At 41.9% G+C, this 21,543-nt stretch overlaps 1 protein-coding gene across 1 annotated transcript in view; it reads right to left on the minus strand.

Annotated features, from left to right (window-relative positions):
- Positions 1 to 5,244: 5,244 nt before the first annotated feature.
- Positions 5,245 to 21,543, minus strand: part of MEP1B (meprin A subunit beta) — a 29,717-nt gene continuing 13,418 nt past the window's right edge. The window contains exons 7-20 of the mRNA XM_069467843.1: positions 21,270 to 21,448; positions 18,380 to 18,598; positions 17,611 to 17,763; positions 15,431 to 15,646; positions 12,758 to 13,201; positions 11,426 to 11,605; positions 9,485 to 9,529; positions 9,253 to 9,334; positions 8,283 to 8,487; positions 7,250 to 7,354; positions 6,793 to 6,942; positions 6,549 to 6,687; positions 5,984 to 6,145; positions 5,245 to 5,513 (exon numbers count right to left, since the gene is read on the minus strand). Of these exons, the coding sequence (XP_069323944.1) occupies positions 5,245 to 5,513; positions 5,984 to 6,145; positions 6,549 to 6,687; positions 6,793 to 6,942; positions 7,250 to 7,354; positions 8,283 to 8,487; positions 9,253 to 9,334; positions 9,485 to 9,529; positions 11,426 to 11,605; positions 12,758 to 13,201; positions 15,431 to 15,646; positions 17,611 to 17,763; positions 18,380 to 18,598; positions 21,270 to 21,448 (2,548 nt within the window). The remainder of the gene's footprint in view (positions 5,514 to 5,983; positions 6,146 to 6,548; positions 6,688 to 6,792; positions 6,943 to 7,249; positions 7,355 to 8,282; positions 8,488 to 9,252; positions 9,335 to 9,484; positions 9,530 to 11,425; positions 11,606 to 12,757; positions 13,202 to 15,430; positions 15,647 to 17,610; positions 17,764 to 18,379; positions 18,599 to 21,269; positions 21,449 to 21,543) is intronic.

Raw genomic sequence — 21,543 nt, forward strand, 5'->3', positions numbered from 1 at the left:
GACTTGATTTCAATGCTGAACTTAGGTTTTATGTTAAGATTCTAGATGCCAAAGGACAACTGTTTGTCTTTCCTGTAATCTACATTCTTATTTAAATAAAATTAGTGATAAGATTAGTGATACCAAAAATAATTTGAATGGAGCCCTATTCCTCACCCCCTTAAGTAGTGATACCAGTAGAAATGCAGGAATTTTAAGGTTATTTTGAGACCATATATTAAATAACATTCCTGGTATTTAAGAAAGTGGATTAACTCATCAATATCCGCAGATACCAATGGGCCCAAAAGAGGAAATGAAAGAGTGTATATGCTTCCCTGAGTATTTAACTACTAGAGAGTGATTTTTGCCTATGAAATGTACTACGGTTAAATTCTATACAAAATGTGAAATTTTAAATTTTGAAATAGCACTCTATTAAATGTATTAATAAAATCTCTATGTGCAAAGTTTAAAATAATGAGAAACATCCCAAATTTAAAATTCTTCAAGAATCTCATAATTCTAAATCTAGTCTACATGAATTGAAAATTGTGATTTTGCCATAACCACAAAGCAATGCCACTTTAGCTGGTTTCCAGAAATACCCATTGTCCCTTGTCAGTCAAAACTGCCACAAACCAATGGCACCACAAATTTGCAATCATAGGCCTCACAATATAACGTGACAGCTTGCTACTGTGGTGAGCATAGAACCGTAGCAGATGAACATGGAGACAGGTTATCAGGGCAAATCCCCTCATTCTACAGCGCTGAGACATTCCATTGAAGGGACCTAGTCTCTGCTCTGAAAAGATGCTGAAAATGCTTGAACTTGACCCACTAGGGAGACAGTTAATTATTACCTGAGGACACATATCTTAAGTAATTACAGGGAACAGAGACTATGGAAAAAGTAATCAAACAAATGTCTCCTGGTCCCATTAATAGTATCATAGCAGGTACTGAGTTAGGACAGACTGAGATGGTTCCATTTCCCCTCTCACTTTAAACATAACTGGATGTGGCATGGGAGTTCTTGCCTAATTGAAAAACAGGAAACATTTGCTACTAATCACCCATTGCTGAGTAAACCGTTAAATACTTGTGTCTGACAAAGACATTATATCTAGAACATGTCAAGAACTCTCAAAACACAATAGTATAAGAACAAAAAAATCCAGTTAGAGCATGAGCAAAAGATTTGAAGAGATATTTCACTACAGAGGACACACAGATGACAAAAAAGCACATGGAAATAGGTTCCATATCATTAGTCATTTGGAATTGCAAATTAAAACCACAAGATACCACTACACACTTATCAGAATGGCTAAAATAAAAAGATATAGTGATAGTAAGTGAAAGAAGTCAATATAAAAAGGCTGTATACCATATGATCACAATTATATGGCATGCTAGAAAAGGCAAAACTATGAAGACAGTAAAAGAATCAATGGTTTCCAGGGGCTTAGGGGGAGGGAGGGATGCATGGGCAGACACAGGATTTTTAGGGCAGTGAAACTGTTCTGTATACTATCATGGTGGATATATGTCATTATACATTGTCGACACCTGTGGAGTGTATGGCACCAAGAGTGAACCTTATGTAAATGATATTTACATGTTACTCTGGGTAATAATGATGTATCCATCTAGGCTCACAGATTGTAAGGAATGTACCACTCTAGTGCAGGATGTTGATAGTGGGGAATGCTGTGTATATGTGAGGACAGAGGTATACATATCTTCTGCTCAGTTCTGTTGTGAATCTAAAACTGCTCTAAAAAATAAAGTCTACTTAAAACAAAAAAGTTACAATACCAAAAGTTTGCAAGAATGCAGAGAAACTGGATCACACATAGTTGGTGACGGGAATATCAAATGGTATAGCCACTCTGCAAATCATTTTGGCAGTTTTTAAAAAACTTTGCATGCACTATCTCAGAGAAATGAAGACTTATATCCACACAAAACTTGAACTCAAACATTTATAGCAGCTTTATTTGTAATAGCCAAAAAACTGGGAACAACCCAAATGTCCTCCAGCAAATGAATGATTAAACAAACTTTGGTACATCCACACCATGGACTGCTATTTGCCAATAAAAAGGAACAAACTATTGAATATGGTAGCCTGGATTAATCTATAAATAATTATGCTGGTGGGGAGAAGGAGCCAATCTCAAAGGGTTCCACACTGTATGGTTCTATCAATAGAACACTTTTTAAATGACAAAATTATAGAAGTAGAGAACATATTAATGGTTGCCAGGGGATACATAGGAGGTGGGAAAAAGGGGAAATGGATGTGGCTATATAAGGCAACTTGAGGAATTCTTGTGGTGATGGAAATGCTCTGTGTGTTGAATGTATCAATATCAATGTCAATATCCTGATTGTGCTATTGTACTATACATAATTTTACAAGATGTTACCACTGGGGGAAACTGAGTAGAGGGTACACAGGCTTTCTCTGTATTACTTCTTATAACTGCACGAGAATCTACAATATATCAAAATAAAATTCAAATTTAAAAAATTGAATAAAGTGAGTCTGTTGCAACAGGAAGACAGTACTTGTTGCCAATGATAAAATTTAAGCTTTCAAGCAAAACTTAGAATCTGAAAAGATTTGTTTCTGCCACCATGAGCATACCAACTTCTCAAGACTTAAAGATTTTTATTTATTTATTTTTTTTTTTTTTTTTGAGACAGAGTGTCACTTTGTTGCCCTGGCTAGAGTGAGTGCCGTGGCGTTAGCCTAGCTCACAGCAACCTCAAACTCCTGGGCTTAAGCGATCCTACTGCCTCAGCCTCCTGAGTGGCTGGGACTACAGGCATGCACCACCATGCCCAGCTAATTTTTTCTACATATTTTAGTTGGCCAGATGATTTCTTTCTATTTTTAGTAGAGACGGGGTCTCGCTCTTGCTCAGGCTGGTCTCGAACTCCTGACCTCAAGCGATCCACCCGCCTCGGCCTCCCAGAGTGCTAGGATTACAGGCGTGAGCCACCGCACCCGGCCAAAACTTTTTTTATGAAATTACTAGTGCTATTAACTAATGTTGTTTTGGTAATGTATAATGAACTGTGTGTCAAGAGTTGTAAAAGCTGCATCACTCAGTGAATCAATATTTTCTAAATGATCAATGCACAATATTACAAAATCATGCATAGCTGAAAGGCCTACTCAAAATACAAGGTAGACCAATGGATTTTACTGGACAGAGTACAAAAGTCAATGGATATCATTTCAGATTCCAGTTGCAACTAACCTGTAAGAAATAACCATTTGTCAACTTTCAACAAAGTATTAAAAAAGAATGTCCACACTTACCCGAAAAAACTACTCAAATATGTCTCCTTTTTCCACTTACATATCTGCAGAGGTTAGATTTTCTTCATATCCTTCAACCAAACTAATACATCACAACAGACTGAATGCAGAAGCACATATGAGGAATGATATATGTCTTCTATTAAGCCACACATTAGAGATTTACATGAAATCTAAATCAATGCCCTTCTTTTTGCTAAATTTTCTCTTTTGTTGGAAAATATTACTTTTCATTAAAACATTTATGTTAACATGTAATGGGCTTATTATTTTTTAATGATTAATAAATATATACTTTTAAGTTTTCCTGGTTTGAATTTCCAATAAGGTCAATACTGATCAATGGAGTGTTCATAGGCAAAAGCTCTTTGGGGTCCTTAATAATTTTTTAAAAGCGTAAAGGCTCCTGAGACCAAAGCTTTTTTTTTAATTTTTTTTTTTTACCTCCTAAGATTTGCACATTCTAAGAGACTCAAAACTTTGAGAACTGCTGCTCAAGAAGCTCAAAGTTTTCTTGTTGTTTGTGGTTGTGCACTCAAGCAAAGTCTAAGCCAAGCTCATGTACCAAAGGGATTATATAAGAAAACAAGAGAGTGGTCAGTATTGGAGAAAAATATAACTGAGGTGGAGGGAGCTGTCCCAGTGCCCTTCCCTATATCGAGACAGCGCAGTGCTGGAACTATGAGATTCCATGGGGAATACTATTGTTTCCAGTGGGTTTCTGGGAATCACTTGTGAAGCCACTGCACTTGGCCCCCAAATCAGAAGGGTCAGTAATTTGGAAAGCTACCGCTAATTGTTGCTCTCCCTTTATAGACAATATTCTACTTCCAAAGGAGCCTGGATGGCTTCCTCTCAATTAAAAAAAAAGAAGAAAGAAATGTAAACATTTCACCAATTTGACTTTTACCAAAATAATGATTTATAGTACACCCAGCTATTTACAGAAAAGATCCATTTTTAGAAGAATGAGGTGGTTGTGATGTAGCTTAGGTGAAATCCATGCTGAAGAATCCTTTTTAATTTCATTTGCTGGCCATACTGTTGAGTTAATCTTCAAGTATCAGGCTGCTAAAAGGGGAAAGAACAATTGATGACTTAATTTCTAAATTTAAAAACAGCCATGTGTAAGGTTTTTTGGATTTGGCCGGCGCCAGAAAAAGAAAGACAAGCAGAGTTGAAAGGGATAAGTAAAGAGGCTTTATTGGAGTGCTCCCGGGTGGGGGTAATGAGTCCCAAGAGACGGACCCGGACGAGCCTCACGAGACCCACGGAGTGGGACCAGAGAAGTCGCCCCACCCAGAAGTCTGAGTGGGCTTATATGTGTTTTTAGGGCTGGGGGATGGGAGTTTCTCCAGCAGGAAGGTTTTGACTCGAAGAGTGAGGAATTTCTTTGTTTCAGCTTTAGGGCGGGTATTGAGGAATAGGAGGGGCTTCTTCTTTTTCATTAGGGAAGGGAGGGGTGCCTGCCACCGGCCTTACATTCTGGCCTTTTAGTGATAATAGGGTGCCTCGGTCTTTCTGGCTACTTCCTGCTTTTGGGGGCCATGGGCCAGAGTTGGCTGGTGGAGGGGTGACTGGAAGAGGAGAGTAGGGATGAAGAAGCATCTGATTTACTGCCACTCTGGATAATTCCTGCAGGTAGCGTTGGAGAAACGAGTCGCCGGGCTGTTTACCAGTGTTAGAAATATGAGACTCGGGTTCCGTGGGATGAGTCAGGTATTTGTTCATGTGGGCGTGGAGAAGTTGCCTGAGGAGAGAAAGACATGGGAAATAGGAGACCAAATGTGGGGGCTGGGCTGGAAGATAATGATCAATGAGAAAAGGCCGGCCGTACACAAGTCTGAAATGTCTGTGAGGTGGCATATGAGTGAAATCCACCTGCCAGTCTTGTCTGGGGAGGTGACTACATATCTGATAGCGGATCATGGGGGGTTTGAGGCCCCCTTGAGGGTTAACAGTGGCACAAATGTCACAGTTCTGTAAACAGTGGGTGGAGAAGGCATGTTCTGTCCCAGGGTGAGTTTCAGGGTCTCCCTAGTGAGAGTAGTGGCCGCCCCTAAGGCGCAGAGACAGGGCAGCCAGTCACAGACTGTGGTGTCCAGCTGTTTGGATAAGTAGGCTACTGGAGTGGAAATGGGAGTGGGTCTCAGAGTTTGGGTGAGGACGCCAAGGGCCAGGCCCTGGTGCTCATCTGTGTAGAGATAAAAGGGTTTTTCAGGATGAGAGAGTCTTAGAGGAGGGTGCTTATAAGAAAGAGTCTCAAAGTTTTAGGAACGCATGGCAGACAGCCTGAGAGTTTAACAGAGGGCCAGCAGAGGCATCACATGCTGCCTCATAGAGGGGTTTGGCAAGGAGAGAAAAGTTGGGGATCTAGTGTCGGAAGAAACCAATGAACCCGAGGAAGGATAGAATTTGTTCTGCAGCAGTGGGAGGCTGGAGATCACGGAAGGCCCATTGGCAATCAACAGTCAGATGACGGCAGGAGGAAGTGAGAGACAGTGTGAGGAAGGTAACAGTATGTTCAGATACTTGAACTTTAGCTGGTGACACCCGGTAACCCTTAGAGGCAAGAAAGTTGAGAAGGGAAGGCAGTCTGTGCATGGCTGTCGGAGTATGAGGGGTTGCAGAGTAATAAATCGTCCACATATTGGAGGACAGTACTTGGTTGTAAGGGGCATTGAAGAAGATCTTGGGCGAGAGCCTGACCAAAGAGGTGGGGGCTGTCCCTGAACCCCTGGGGCAGGACAGTCCAAGTAAGTTGTCGAGATGTGTTTGTGTCAGGATCTTTCCCCGTGAAGGCAAACAGATTGTAGCTGGCTGGGTCTAAAGGAATGGTAAAAAAGTGTCTTTGAGGTCCAAGACAGAAAAGTGGGTGGTGGAGGGTGGAATATGAGAGAGTAATGTGTAGGGATTAGGCACCACAGGGTGTATGGGGACAACTGCCTCATTAATGAGTCTGAGGTCCTGAAGGAAAAGTGGAGGGTGGTGCCCAGCTTGGTTAATAAGTCCCTTCCCAATAGTGGAGTGAGACAGGAGGGCATGATAAGGAAGGAATGGGTGATGGGACGGTCACGTATTAGACAGGTTACGGGACCGGTGGTGGAGGGTCGAGAGGGATTGCCGTCAATACCCACGACCGACACCTGGGAAGGATAAGTAGGGCCTGAAAAGGCAGGCAGGACAGAGTAGGTAGTCACCGTGTCAACCAGAAAGGACACTATCTTACCCGCTACCTTGATTGTTACCCTGGGCTCGGCGAGGCGATTGGGGTCATTGAGTCGAGGCCTCTTCAGTCTTTGGCAGCCAGACCCAAAACTGCCATCGGCAGGTCTAGGGATGGAAGGACTGACCCTCCAGATTTTGGCCTAAGGGGAAGTCACTTCTCCAGTGTCTCTCTTGACCACATGCCAGGCAAGGTATGGTGGGTGGACGTGGCTGCGGGCACCACTTGGCCCAGTGGCCTTCTTTACTGCACTTGAAGCAGGTGCCTGATGGAGTGTGGCTGATTGTCTTAGACGAGGGGGATGGCTTTGAGAGTCCCCCGGCCTCAGGGCTACAACCAAGGCTTGGGCCTGCAGGTGTGCCTTTTGGCGAACACGGGCTTCCCTTTGGGCCTCTGCCTGTTCATCTCAGGAATTAAAGACTTTAAATGCCATGTTCACCAGGTCTCGGATAGGGGTCTGAGGGCCCTCCTCTGCCTTTTTGAGTTTCTTTCTGATATCAGGAGATGACTGGGTAATAAAGTGGATTGGAAGGACAGTAGTCCCCATGGGGGAGGTAGGATCTAGGTGGGTATATTGGATAAGGGCGTCTGTAAGGCAGCTGAGAAAGGCCGCGGGGTTTTCGTCTGCCCTTTGAGTGATTTCCCTGAGTTTATCATAATGTACAGCTCCATGCGCCGCAGCCTGGAGGCCGGCAAGGACACACCGCAACATGCAGTCCCGCCGTTTCCTGCCTTTCCTGTGTTAAGTAGCGGAACTCTTTGGTGTAGGCTGTAGGGTCATTAGAAAATGAATGCAGGCATTTTTTAATCTGGGAAAGGTCAGAAAAGGAGAAGGGAACATGCACCCATATGACCCCCTCGGTCCCCGCCACCTCCCGCAACAGACAGAGGAGGGGCTGATCTGAGGGATTTGCGTGAGAGCGAGTGCAATGGCTGATGGGAGACATTGGCTGCGAGAGGCTGGGTGGTGTGGGAGGGTGAGGGGGCACATCCGGGCATGGTGGAGGTTGAGTGGGGGGAGAGCTGAGAGAGTCAAGTGGATCAGAGAAAGCAGAAGGGGCATCTGAGGAGACACCTGGTGGAGAGCCCTCCCAATAAACCTCCTGCACATAAATATCCATCTCAGAGTCACCTTCCCAAGGGACCCAGCCTGAGATGGGCCGTTTTCAGGAGTCTATTGCCATTTCAGAGATTTTCTGAGGCAAGACTTTCAATCCTCTATTTGAAAACCTTGCCTTACCGTTAGTTACTCCATATGAAACCATAATTATAGGGAACCTTCTTTAATGGAAGAGCTGCCCCAAACATGCCTACACCCCCTCCTTCCTCCAGGCCTGAGCTCAGCCACCACTACAAATCTTCTATAATAAAAACACTTCCAGGCCACCTCTTTACTGGGAAGGCTTGAACTTAAAGGCAAAATCAGAAAATCAGTCGTGCCTTTCAGGAAGGTGCCAGACCACCCACATTCCAAAGAAACAACACATAATCATACACAATGTTGGATACAATTCCAAGAAGATAATGAACTCCCTAAAAAGCCCCCATTGATTTATATAGTGAAAGTCATAAGAACTCATCGTCTCCAATCAGTTGTCCCAGCATAGGAAATAAAGAGAAGAAGGTTTTAAAAAAAAAAGGAAAAGAAAACAGAGCAGTACATCAAAAATGTCTTAATTTTTCTCCAGATGATTGCATCAGCAGGTTTTAAATAACCAAATACCAGATTCAACTTACATTTTTCAGAGTCGTATTTGCTGTATCTGAACTTGTCCTTGTAAGATATTTCCTCCTGGTACAATAGACACTGACAAGGGTGATGATCAGCATCACAGCGAACACAGCAACAGTAGAAGAAACAGCAATGATGATGGTGTCCCTGGTGGAACCTCTCTTTTCACACCTTTCTCCCATGTACCACCAGTCATCTCCCGACGGGCACCTACACGTCACAAACATGACTCAGTTATGAGTCGATATCTAACTCTGGAGATCCTCACCGTCAAAGGTGCTGACCACCTTTAGTCTATTTGATCACCAATAGGTCATTGACACATGGAACTATTTTACCCACTCTGGGCTGGCCGGAGACTAACACCAGGGACACAGACAGGAACCATGAAAAGGAGAAATGGAATTAGTCCTAATCTGGTACTGAAACAGCAGCTCCAAGGTAGGACAGGCAAGTAGCATAGGTAATGGAGAAAGTTTAGTTCTCAGTGTCCCATCTTCCAGCTTTGACCTTGGCCAAGGGCTTCTCACAAAGTCACTATCTTCATCTAGGAAATGGAACCCACCACCCTTGTGGGGATTTAATAAGATGGGTAACTTGTGAGGACTTTTTCAGGCAATTAGAATGTATTGTGCTATTTTTTCATAAATAATTTTATTGGTTTTTTTTTTTTATTTTATTTTAAAAGATGGGATCTCATTCTTGCTCAGGCTGGTCTTGAACTGCTGACCTCAAGCGATCCTCCCACCTCAGCCTCCCAGAGTGCTAGGATTATAAGCATGAGCCCCTGCACCTGGCCCTGATTTCATTGTTACATGGCTATCCAAAGTCCCAAATGAAAGGCAAAAAAATAATTATTCTGTGAATGGCTTTGAGATGAGAAGCAATGGATTTCATTCATATGAACGATCAGTATCTAATCCTACGTTGTGAGAATAAAAGAATATGGGAGGATCTCTTTCAAGTGATCCTTACCTGCATTCAGCTTTGTCATCTCGAACAGCACAGACACCATCATTCTCACAGGTGAATTCCAAGCACAGGTCTTTGATGCTAGAGGTTGGTGTCAGCCGGTTTGGTGTTGGCTGGATTGGTGTTGGCCAGTTTGGTGTCGACTGGATTGGTGTTGGCCAGTTTGGTGTCACCTGGATTGATGTCAGCCGGGTTGGTGTCGGCCGGGTTGGTATCGTCTGGGTTGGTGTCGTCTGGGTTGGTGTCGTCTGGGTTGGTGTAGAATTGAGGTGAGATATGTCTAGGAAGATGGGGGGAGAATGTGAATGAAAATCAACTTTTGCTCTAACAATCATTTGATCTTTAAGTTTCAAAATAGATGATGTTCAGGTTTTAGGCTTGTGAGAAATTCAGGTAATCTTAAAGTATAGTCCACCAACGTTCGTAGGCAGTAAAATAAGAACTGGGCTGGCCTGCTGGGGCTGCACCTTGACCACATGCTTGCCTGGGCTGTGGAAGCTCAAAAGGATACAAACTCTTGATACCAACCTTCAAGGGACAAATAAGAAAACCAAAGCTCAGAAATGTAAAGCAATTGAGGGTTTTGTGCAAGGTCACAATTCTCTCACTTGGTGGATCAAGTTAGTGGATATTGGGAGCAAGACATCAGAAAACCGGCCAGGCACGGTGACTCATGCCTGTAATCCTAGCACTCTGGGAGGCCGAGGCGGCGGGATCGTTTGAGCTCAGGAGTTCGAGACCAGCCTGAGCAAGAGCGAGACCTCATCTCTACTAAAAATAGAAAGAAATTATCTGGCCAACTAAAATATATATAGAAAACATTAGCTGGGCATGGTGGCACATGCCTGTAGTCCCAGCTACTTGGGAGGCTGAGGCAGTAGGATCACTTAAGCCCAGGAGTTTGAGGTTGCTGTGAGCTAGGCTGACGCCACGGCACTCACTCTAGCCCAGGCAACAGAGCGAGACTCTGTCTCAAAAAAATAAAAAATAAAAAAAGACACTGGAAAACCAGGGCTCTGTTCTTTGCAGTGTTTTTTGTTGCATCTTGTCCAAATAGGGTCAATGAGAATTGGTAAATGTGTGACTTTTCTCAATAAAATGTTTTCTCTCTTGATAAAAGTTATTCCTGGATAATGTTTTCCAAGAAGTATCATCTAGATTTACTCTAATGAACATTGGCGTCAAGATTTTGTGGGTTTTGGCCGGGCGCGGTGGCTCACGCCTGTAATCCTAGCACTCTGGGAGGCCGAGGCGGGTGGATCGCTGGAGGTCAGGAGTTCGAGACCAGCCTGAGCAAAAGCGAGACCCCGTCTCTACTAAAAATAGAAAGAAATTATATGGACAACTAAAAATATATATAGAAAAAATGAGCCGGGCATGGTGGCGCATGCCTGTAGTCCCAACTACTTGGGAGGCTGAGGCAGTAGGATCGCTTAAGCCCAGGAGTTTGAGGTTGCTGTGAGCTAGGCTGATGCCACGGCACTCACTCTAGCCCGGGCAACAGAGCGAGACTCTGTCTCAAAAAAAAAAAAAAAAAAAAGATTTTGTGGGTTTTAAGTGTACCACCTTTCATCACAAACGAGATTCTGATTTACTGAGATGCAAGTGAGTCTTTGATAGAAAATAATTATTCTACCATATGAAACATGGAAACCACCAGAACTGCTGGAAAATTTATTTATTGGCTGTCAGAGGTAAGAAATTTTAAAAGACAATAGGTTAATGTTCTTACTGTCAAGATATATATGTGTATGTGCATGTGTTTGCACATGTACATGTGTGTACATATGTATGCATGTATATACATTTGAAACAATGATAAGACAGTCTGTTTCCAGTCTAATTTCATGTGCTCATATGATATTTTTATTTCTGGAACCCTAGAGTATAATGCTAGGTATAATATTAATAACTAACTTATTTCTAAGAAGGTTTCCAGCCTAAAGGTTTCCATTATTGCTTCGTGTGGTGGTAATTAAATTCTTTATCCTGGAACCCTCACTGTTTCAAATTAAATTATTTTCAAACTGTTAATAATTCATACCCCCCAAAAAACCACTCATGCTCATTTCCTCCCACATCTCTATGTATTTTAAAATGAAACCGAAAAGAACACAGTAAATAATAGCCACCACAAAAAAACCCTGCTGATATAAAACTATTTTTATTGACGTACCTTCTACTGTCAGGAGAATATAAACATCATTTCCTTTTATAAAATCTCTGCTTTTCAGCCTCTCATGGGTTATAAAGGCACTGGTTCCATAGCCGCTACTCCTTCTAAACTGGGTTCCATTAGGAAAGAAAGCCACTCCTCCCACTTTGGAAGGACTGTCCCAAAAATAGTTTCCATTATCTGAAAAAGCAATTTATATTAATGGGTTGTGTTTAGGCTCATCATAGCTTTTGGTGGTAGGAAAGAACAGGAAATGTGAAACACAATTAGGATGGAGCTCAAAATAATTAAATGATGCTATTGACCTGTGATGTAGTCCCTGGCAAATCACTGGTGCTTGTTCATTTAGACTGTCCTAAAGGAAATCAGATTGCCTGGTGGGGAGGACCACACTCTGGACTATGAGTGGAAAGAAATTCTGAACATTGAGTCTCTATAATTCCATTGATGCATATTATTTTTTTCCTATCAGATCAAGTTGATTTTTTTCCTATATCGCTTTGATCAATCCTTTTCATATATAGAATTCAGATTTGGCAATAATATTCAGCTTGCTATAATTTCATTTTTTTTTATTAGGGTCCCAGAGGCAAAGGATGATTAAAATTAGAAGTGTAGAGATTGCTTTCTGTGTGCTGCTTCTTTTTGAAACTGGAAAGACAGGGAATGATGTCACCATTGGCAAGTCCTCCAGAACTTTTCAATAAGAATTTATAGTCCATTCCCATCCCCTTTCTACCAATACTCCAGTGCACCTGCTCAACATATTCCTTCTGATCAAACACCACTCCTACCCTAAGAGCTGAATTGTTTTCCACAATCCCAGTGGCATGACCGAGGAAGCATGGGTTAGGAAAACTCAGCATCTGAGGGCCTCTCCAGAGCAGGCCCTTCCACCAGCTTCCACATTTGATCTGTACCAATCCTCAGAACAAATCTGTGGAATTGTGATTACAGTTTGGGGCTCCAAGAGATTATCTGCTCAAGGTCATATAGCTAATGAGAAGCACACACCTTGGATCCGAACCCAGGCATGTCAGGCTCTGAAACCAACACTCCTTGCATGAAAGTGGAAATTCAGATGGTTACCAAGTCCCAGGAATACAGTCAGTATCTTCTCTGTTTTCTTAGAGTCCTTGCTTATATCCCTAACAGGCTACTGTCTGGGAGACTCTGTCCACAGCTGTTGAATTCTTCTCCTTAAATTTCTGTTCTTAAGATTTGGGGCTTATAATTCCCTAGGTAACTGTGCAATCTCTTTTGTTCCCAAAACCATCTGTCCCTCCCAGAGCCATGATCATGTATTAGCAATAAAGAAAATGAGTCACAAACCGGTGGTCATGAATGGGTCTGTAGTTATACTCCGCTGGTTGGACATACGCTGTCGAATGTCAGGATTTTGATCCAAGAGTGTCATCGTGGCTTGTTGCCAAGGACACGGCCACTGTAATTGATCATCATTGGCTCCAGAGATCAAGTGGAAATATATCCCTGCATTAGTCAAATGGCTTAGAGTCAACTGAATCTGAAAGGCATAACCTTCAGAAGAATAAAATGGAGGGCTATATAGAGTTCCATTTGGGCTGCCAATGAGCTGTGTGATATTCCTTATATGCCAGACATGATGAGGGCACCGTGTTTCTGAAAGATTGATGTCATCTATGGACAGACCACCCAATGATGCACCGGAGCCTTTGCGTCCTTCAAACACCACTCTAAACTTGTTGATCACTTCCAGTGTAACGTGGTGCAGCTGCCAGCTCCCAATGGGTATGTCTGCAAAAGAGTTATTAATATTTCAAAGAAGGCAAAGAACTACGAATCTATGCAAATCAACATTAGAGTTCTAACCTTCATAGACAAATGGTCATCCAAGTACTGATTCCTACAGGTCAGAGGTACAGTTTTCTCACACCTCCAGCCCAGGCTCATTTATTTCAGGGTATTTCTGTGGAGTCATACTGTTATTTGAATGTTTATCTAGCTGTTTCTCAAATAGATCGCCCTTTCCCGGAGTTGGGTGAACAAACAATAACTAACTCATGAGTGCTCCATGTCCTACTTCTGAGTTACCTGCCACTTTTTTTGTTTAAGAGACAGGGTCTTGCTCTGTCACCCAGGCTGAAATGCAGTGTCAAAGTGCAGCTCAGACTCCTAGGCTCCTTCCACCTCAGCCTCCTGAGTTGCCTGCCATTTCGTATTAGTTAAATGGTCGAGCAAGCTCAATATTCTCACACTTGTACCCAAGATTCCTGTGATACTCAGGCAAAACCTTCTTTGATATATTTATAGTTTGGAATAATTCCTTCACATGCAAAGTTTTCAATCAACTTTTTGGCAGTATTAAACCGGAATCCACCAAACCCTAGAAAGCTTACATCCTACATTTACTCCTTAGGTCATTTCCCAGTGACTCAACATTATTTATCTGACATTGATACTCCTCCTTTCCCTCCAACCTGCATCACCTCCTCAACCACTACCCTATATCCCCAGCCAGCAACACACGGTATGCCATGCTGTCTTGTGTTCTTGTATCGCCTACTCAAATAGGCAGTATACTAAAAAATCTTCATAACCCCCAGATGGACAACAGCTGAGGAATTCATGTCAAAATAGTAGTTAACACAATGACTTAAAATGTAAAGATACTGGTACTAATATGAAATACAGCTGCTTGAAAATAAGTTAGAAATATCCAAATTACAGAACATGCTATTGTCCGTGGATGGACTCTGGATTGAACAAAAGCCTTCATGAGAGCTTCCACTGCATTGTTATCAGTATTATCAGTTCAAATTCTGGGCTCCTAAGCAAGCTTCGCAAGTGCCTTTTGCATTATTGTCTAGCAATGATACACCCATAGATTGCTAATGGAAAGGATCCCCCTTCCAAGTCTGGACAATTATGTGTGTATATATATATATATATATATCATATATTATATATACATTATATTATATTAATGCTTCTATTATTATATGTATTAATATATGATATACACTATTGGTATTAACATATGGTTTATATATAAAGCTTTCATATATATATAAAATGTGTGATGTATATTATGCATGTAATTTTATATGTCATATAATTACATATATAATGCATATGCATAATGTGTGTATATTCTTAGTAAGATTAAGAACCTGCTGTTCATAGGTGTTCACAAAAAAAATATGGTCTGTATTTCAGATTGTTTCTCATTGTCAAATAGAGAGGGAAAATGGCACAATGTAGATCCACTTTATAATCGCTTTCACTCAGTTCTTTCAAACCCAGAGGTGAATAGGTGGAGCAGACAGATACATTTGCCGGCCCACAGCTCTGCCCTCCTCGGGGAACCTCCTTAACCACCTGCTTGAACAGGCAGTCGACATGGTCCCCTTCTCTGACACATGACTGACATGAAAGGTGGGCTCCCACTCACATATTCTCCAGAAGTTACATTTAACCCAAATCATAAGGATCAGAGTCCTTCACTGGGATTTATTGCTTAAGCTAGAGATTAGAGATAGAATCCCTTTTCCAGTCTGATGGCACATTTGGTAAGACGTAAGCTGGGAAGTGAAATAACCAAAGTCCCAGTCTTATGGATAAAGCCATTCTGAGATAAAACAAGAGGTCCCCAACAATGTTCAGGGACAGGTCCAGTCCTCCCTGAAGCCAGTTCCTTCCTCATCTGTTCCACAGGTTGTAACTAACCTTGAGCCTGTACCCCTTCTCATTTTGCCTAAGCTAGCGCACGATGCATTTTTACTACTTGCCAAGAACTGACCTCCCCAATGCCAGAGACTGACCTATAGTTTCTTAAGTATGACATTGTATAGCTCACACAAAGGATCCTCACTTTAGCATCCTTGCTATAAAACAAGAAGGACCAAGTTCTAAATTGAAAAATAGCGAGCCAGCATCCCCTACCCTGCTGTAAGTTGTTACGTTAAGAAAATAGCTACGAATGCATCACTTTGAAACCCAAAAATAAGGATGCTGATATTGTACCTTTAATCTCTTCCACAAGCGTTAAACTGCCATTCACAGTGTCTGTAGAATACTCCCTGGTGTAGATGTTCAGTTGGTCACTTTCACTTCCACTGTTATATAAATAAAATTGCAAGCACTGGAATCCTCTTTTAGGGTACAGCAGTCTACTTTCCAGCACTGCTGTGGCCCCCACATTTACAGAGCTACTGTCGAAATACATGAAGAAGCCAGAACCTGTTAACAAAAGCAGAATTGAGAGAAAGCAATTTCTGGGTATAGGAACATGTGTTTGTTAACAGTGGTGGGAGATTCTTTACATGAGGTATATAACTAATAACTAACATCAATATATACATCACAAGGTAGCAACTTCAGAAGCCTAAGCTACATATCTGGCACTTGGAAAAACTAGCAGATTGACAGAATAAAATAAAACTCAAACCTTTCTATCATTCATAAACTTTTACTTACAATAGTAAGGGTTTTCTGTGGGCACTGATCTTTGCTTACTTTCATTTGCTGTGTATGTTTACAGCGAATCTAAGTACCAAATACTAATAAAAAAAATCCAGTGTGAGGCTTTAGGTCATGCCTAAACGGCAGGACCAAAAGGTAGAGTCTGCAAGGAACACCTTTCAACTGCCCCACCTTTGGTCAGCTCCAGGGGATAACAGCTACCATTGGAAAGATGCCACAGAGAATTGTCCCGTCTAAGAATATAAGAAAAGGAAAATTGAAATTAAGTCAAAAGGAAGTCTTGAAACCTGGGTAGGTAGAGAGTGGTAGCATCTTTGCCTCTCAAGGCTAATTCAAGGTGAGGTTGTAGGTCCTTCTGGAGAAGCAAACACACAGTGTGTGAGGACAGGAGAGAGGGCCTGGCCAGGAAACCAGGGCCTTTGCTGACCTGACCATTTTTTAACACTTCCTAAATTCTTTGGCTTTAAAATACCAAAAAAAAAAAAAATAAATAATAGTAATAATCTAACTTTCAGAATACATTAGCAGGACAGCAACCATTGGATGAGATCTATCTTTTAATGTTTAAAAAATTAAATTCATAACAAAAAGATTGGGAATAACTGAACTCAATAATTTCAAAGGTCTCTCTCAGTTCTCTGTTTCCATTACTTGCAAGACTTAATCTTCTAAATCATCTCTAAAGGAAGACAGAGCTAATAATTCTGGCTTGAGTATATATATACAGTTTCTTTATCTTATTTCAAACATTTGCTGAGTTCACACTATATGCAGGGCACTGTGTTGGGCACTTAAATACAGCTCTGGGAGCAGGTAATTTATGAAAGAGACAGTGTTAACCAACCTTTCTGTTACTACAGACATTAGCTTTCAAAGACAGAAAAAAACATGAGAGCTGCCCAGTTTGGACTCTCCTTACCTCTTTCCCTCCCTCCCTCCCTTTCTTCCTTCCTTCCTTCCTTCCTTCCTTCCTTATCTACCCCTCCTTCTAGATAGGACCACTATCCACTATCCAAATGTGCATTTAAAAAGAAAAAGAAAAAGTAAAAGTACCTTTTTGCTATCAGAGACCTCATCCCCTGTCTAGACCATCTGAGCTATCAAGCACTAGCCTGAAATTCTGAAGTCTAATTTTACTTGTTTGCTGCCAGAAATAAGCAATTAAATAAAAATGTGGTACTTGTAGCCAAATGGCTACTTAATACAAAACAAAGGGAAAATGGAAAAGGAAATTCATCTGAATAAAAATAAATAAGTTGTGCTTTCTACCTTCATTTAAGGTATTTTTGTTACAGGAACATGTAATCACATACAGCTACAATTCTGCAACTGAATAATCCGTAGGCTAGTGGAGTCCATTGGAAAGAGCCTCTTATAAGCTTCAAGCAGCGTGCTGGAAAACAACACCACTGCCCCTGAAATAAGGATCCTTCCAGGAGGTTCAGTCTTCCCCTGCTATGGGCAAGTACTGCTAGAAGCATCATGGAGCCCAAACTCATAGAACAACAACAACAAAAAAAAAAACTCAGAGAATTAAAAGCAAAGAAATTAACCATATCCTTACGACTATGTTGTCCACAAGGCCTACTCCTTAGTAGCAACCTAATGCATTATCATTAATAATTCTAATAGAAATTAGAGATGAAATCCCAGTCTTTTACAGAGAAAGACAAGGCTGGAGCCACTGACTGGACAATCTAGAAGGATCTCACTCCTGTTACCTTCGCACTGGCCCATGTAGGAGTGATCGCTGTCTGGCCCCAGGGGAACCTGTGAAACCCGTTGCCAGTCAGCACTATCTCCTGAACTTTGGATCATTCCACACACATTTTCCAGTTCAAAATTGCACGAGTCCATAAAACTCAAGGAAGAGGCTGCAAAGGCAAAAAATCAATTATTGACATTCATACAACATGATAATCTAAGTAATAAAAACTGAGCTCATCACAGAAGTATTAGGAAGGCCAGGGTGACATTAAAGGGGACACCTCGCTAATTCTGGGTGATCGTGGCTTAAAGACCCCTCTTTATCTGCAGAACCCATAATTTTTTCCCTAATTATCTAATTTATGGAAACCTGAGTCCATACTCTCCTGGTTATTCAAATCATTAAGCCACAACCCAGATTATTTGATCCCATTTATATTCCAAGCATACACCTCATTTCAGCTGAAAAGAGATTTGAATATCAAGCAGGTCTACATCTGAATTAGTAACAGCTTCAAAAACCTTCCTGGGGCATATTCCTACAGGACCCAGTTTGTTTTTAGATCTCCAAGCCAGGCGTGTAGAAGCCAGAAGAAAAATGCTGCTTCCAGGTTGCAGATTGGGATCTGGGTGCTATTCTGCTATTTTTTTTTTTTTTTTTTTCCTGAATAGCAAATTTCTGTAATCTCAGAAACTCCAACAATGCTCAGTAAAATGGCACAGACATCATTTGCCCACATAATGGAGGGAAATACACATCATTTCAAAGAACCTGTCACATACAGCAATTATACAGTCGATTCAACTTTAAGAGATCAGAGTCACTGAAATCCATCCGTTGGCCGATCACATCCTCGAAGTCTGAGATTCTTGTTACGATGGTCGGCTCCGTTCCATTCTGGAATGCAGTTTTACTGTAGTGCATGACGGAAGTGTAATCGTAGGGAACGTTCAGGGAATCTGATACCTGGTCACTATAGACGTTAAAATTGTGCTCTCTGCCTAAACGATAAATAAAAAATCTCTGATTACTTGACGTTCACACAATTCAGCCTATCTTACTCCAAATGCTGTTAACTTAGAAACGGACAATATAATAAACTAGAACAACTTTTGCTACAACTGATCTACTGTATTTCAAGTGTTTCATTTTTCCTATCATAGAATATAATATTCAAGCTCAGAACTGTGATACCAGCAGTCACACGGAACGTATCCAAGGTTCCATTACAGCCCAGAGTCGGAACCTTAGCATTTGGTCGCAGGCTGTAAGGACTGCCAATGGGAAGGAGGGTTCTCGGAGGTGTTGTTGAACCAGTCAGGGCACTGGCCAGCGACAATGGACGACAGAAGTTCGAGGACAAGAGCAGGTGGAGATGGAAAGGAAGAGGACTTTGGGAGGGCTGGTGGGATGGGACCTTGGAGTGATAACTTTCTAGTTATCCTAGAAAAGAGTCATTAGAAAGGATTGACATAGGGATCTCATGGTTACTGGAATATGTGCAGATGTATTTAAAGCCTGGCGACTATAGTTAGTAACAATATATATTTCAAAATTGCTTTGAGAGCAAATCTCAAGTGTTTCACCACAAAAAATAAGTGAGATGATAAATATTTTAATTAGCTTGTTTTAATCATTCCACATTGTATACATATATCAAAACATCACATTGTACTCCATAAATATATACAATTATATTTGTCAATAATCATTTTAAAAAACTAAAACCGAATACATTTAGAGAAGATGCCAGGCTGTTTAGCATCACAGTAATGGGCAACAGATCACAACTTGTTTTATGGACACAATGAGGTGGGCCTGATCTCTAAAGCATAAAGATGTGTTATCAAATGTTTGCAGAAGTTTCTATCAAAAACAAGATTTTGGCACGGTGCAGTGGCTTACGCCTTTAATCCTAGCACTCTGGGAGGCTGAGACGCTGAGGCGGGAGGATCGCTTGAGCTCAGGAGTTCGAGACCAGTCTGAGCAAGAGTGAAACCCCATCTCTACTAAAAAAAATAGAAAGAAATTATATGGAGAGCTAAAAATATATATAGAAAAATTAGCCGGACATGGTGGCGCATGCCTGTAGTCCCAGCTACTCGGGAGGCTGAGGCAGTAGAATTGCTTAAGTCCAGGAGTTTGAGGTTGCTGTGAGCTAGGCTGACACCACAGCACTCTAGCCCAGGCAACAGAGTGAGACTCTATCTCAAAAAAATTCAATCAATAAATAAGATTTTGGGCCTGGCGTGGTGGTTCATGCTTGTAAATTCTAGTACTTTGGGAGGCCGAGGTAGGAGGATTGTTTGAGGCCAGGAGTTTGAGACCTGCTTGGCAACATAGTGAGACCCTATCTCTATAAAATATTAAAAAATTAGCCGGGCATGGTGGCACATGCCGGTAGTTCCAGCTACTCAGGAGGCTGAGGTAGAAGAATTGCTTGAGCCCAGACAGTCGAAGTTGCAGTGAACTTTGATCTCAAAATCTTTTAGTTTGCTGCCGCGCCTGATCCCAGTTAAGACTCCCAGAGACTGGCGGGAAAAGGAACAAGAGCTGTGATTTCAAGATCTTACAGAGCAGCCCTCACAGCACCTCCCACACAACAGCGACACCATTCCCTCTGCCACACCCCACACAGGCAGGACAGCCAGGGAAGCCAAGTGTCACTGCGGAGTGTGGAGAACATGAGCTCTAGTCATACATGGTTATCAAGACCTTTGTGACTTTGAACACAAAATCAGAAAAAGTTCAGACTGTTCAACTACTACAATGTTTCCCAAAATGGGTTCCATGGAACTACTATATAACAAAATATGTCACAAGCTACTCGACAAAAAGAAAAAAGAAGACCGTGATCAAATGGCTTTGGGAAATGCTCCTGTTCTTGGAGATTTACAATTCATGTCAACCTAACAAAGACTCTGAACAGCTCAGCAGTATAAATAACTGTAAGTTTTATTCTTTTTTAATGTAGGTACCATGGTTTGAATGTGTCCCCAAAAAAGCATGTGTCAGAAATTTAATCGCCAGTGCAACAGTGTTGGGAGGTGGGGCCCAATGAGAGGTGACGAGGCCATGAGGGCCCTGCTTTCATGGACTGACTAGAGCCACCACTGTGGCAGAAGGAGCTTCCTTATAAAAGGAAGGTCTGGTGCCCTTTTCGCTCTCACACCTTCCCTTGTCCTTCTGCCCGTTGCCATGGGATGTGACACAACAAGAAGGCCATCGCCACAGGCCAGCCCCTTGATCTTGGACTTCCCAGCGTCCAGAACGCTGAGATCAATTTCTGCTCTTTGTGAATGACCCGGTCTATTGTATTTTGTGATAGCGACACAAGATGGACTAAGACTCTAGGATTTCCCAAACCGATTTGGCCACAGACTCCTTTCCACGTAACACCCGAGAACACGCTGTGGGACAGCACTCCCTGGGACATGCTTCAGGAAACACAAAACCAGTTCCTAAGAGCATACCCAGCTCAAAAGTACCAGGGTTTTGCGATACTAGTGCCCCAACCACCTGAAGGCACTTCAGATTGAGTCAGAGCTAAATGAAGTAAGACATCAAAACATCAGAGTTTTTCAATTAACAGTTGGCACAGATGGCAAGAGAGGACATGTGCTTAGAAATTCAGTCTTTAACTAATAATGTAAGAAAACAAGAGAAATATACCTGACAGAATTCTGTCCCAAATTATAGAGACGTAGTCATCCCGATCAGAACGCGACTGCTCATGCCAGAATCCCAGCGCGTGGAGGAACTCGTGCTGAACCGTTGCTATTCGGTCGCAGTTCGCTCCGATGGAAAGTTCTTGCCTCCCAGCCTGCCTGTTTCCTACTGAAGACCAGCAGCTTATAGAGGAGTTTATGGGGAAGAGGAGAGGATGTTACAGGGATGCAGTTTGAAGCCTCAGGGCAATATCCCCACTGCCTGGTCCACTTTGTTA

Source organism: Eulemur rufifrons, chromosome 5 (genome assembly GCF_041146395.1).
Source record: "Eulemur rufifrons isolate Redbay chromosome 5, OSU_ERuf_1, whole genome shotgun sequence".
Taxonomy (NCBI): Eukaryota; Metazoa; Chordata; class Mammalia; order Primates; family Lemuridae; genus Eulemur; species Eulemur rufifrons.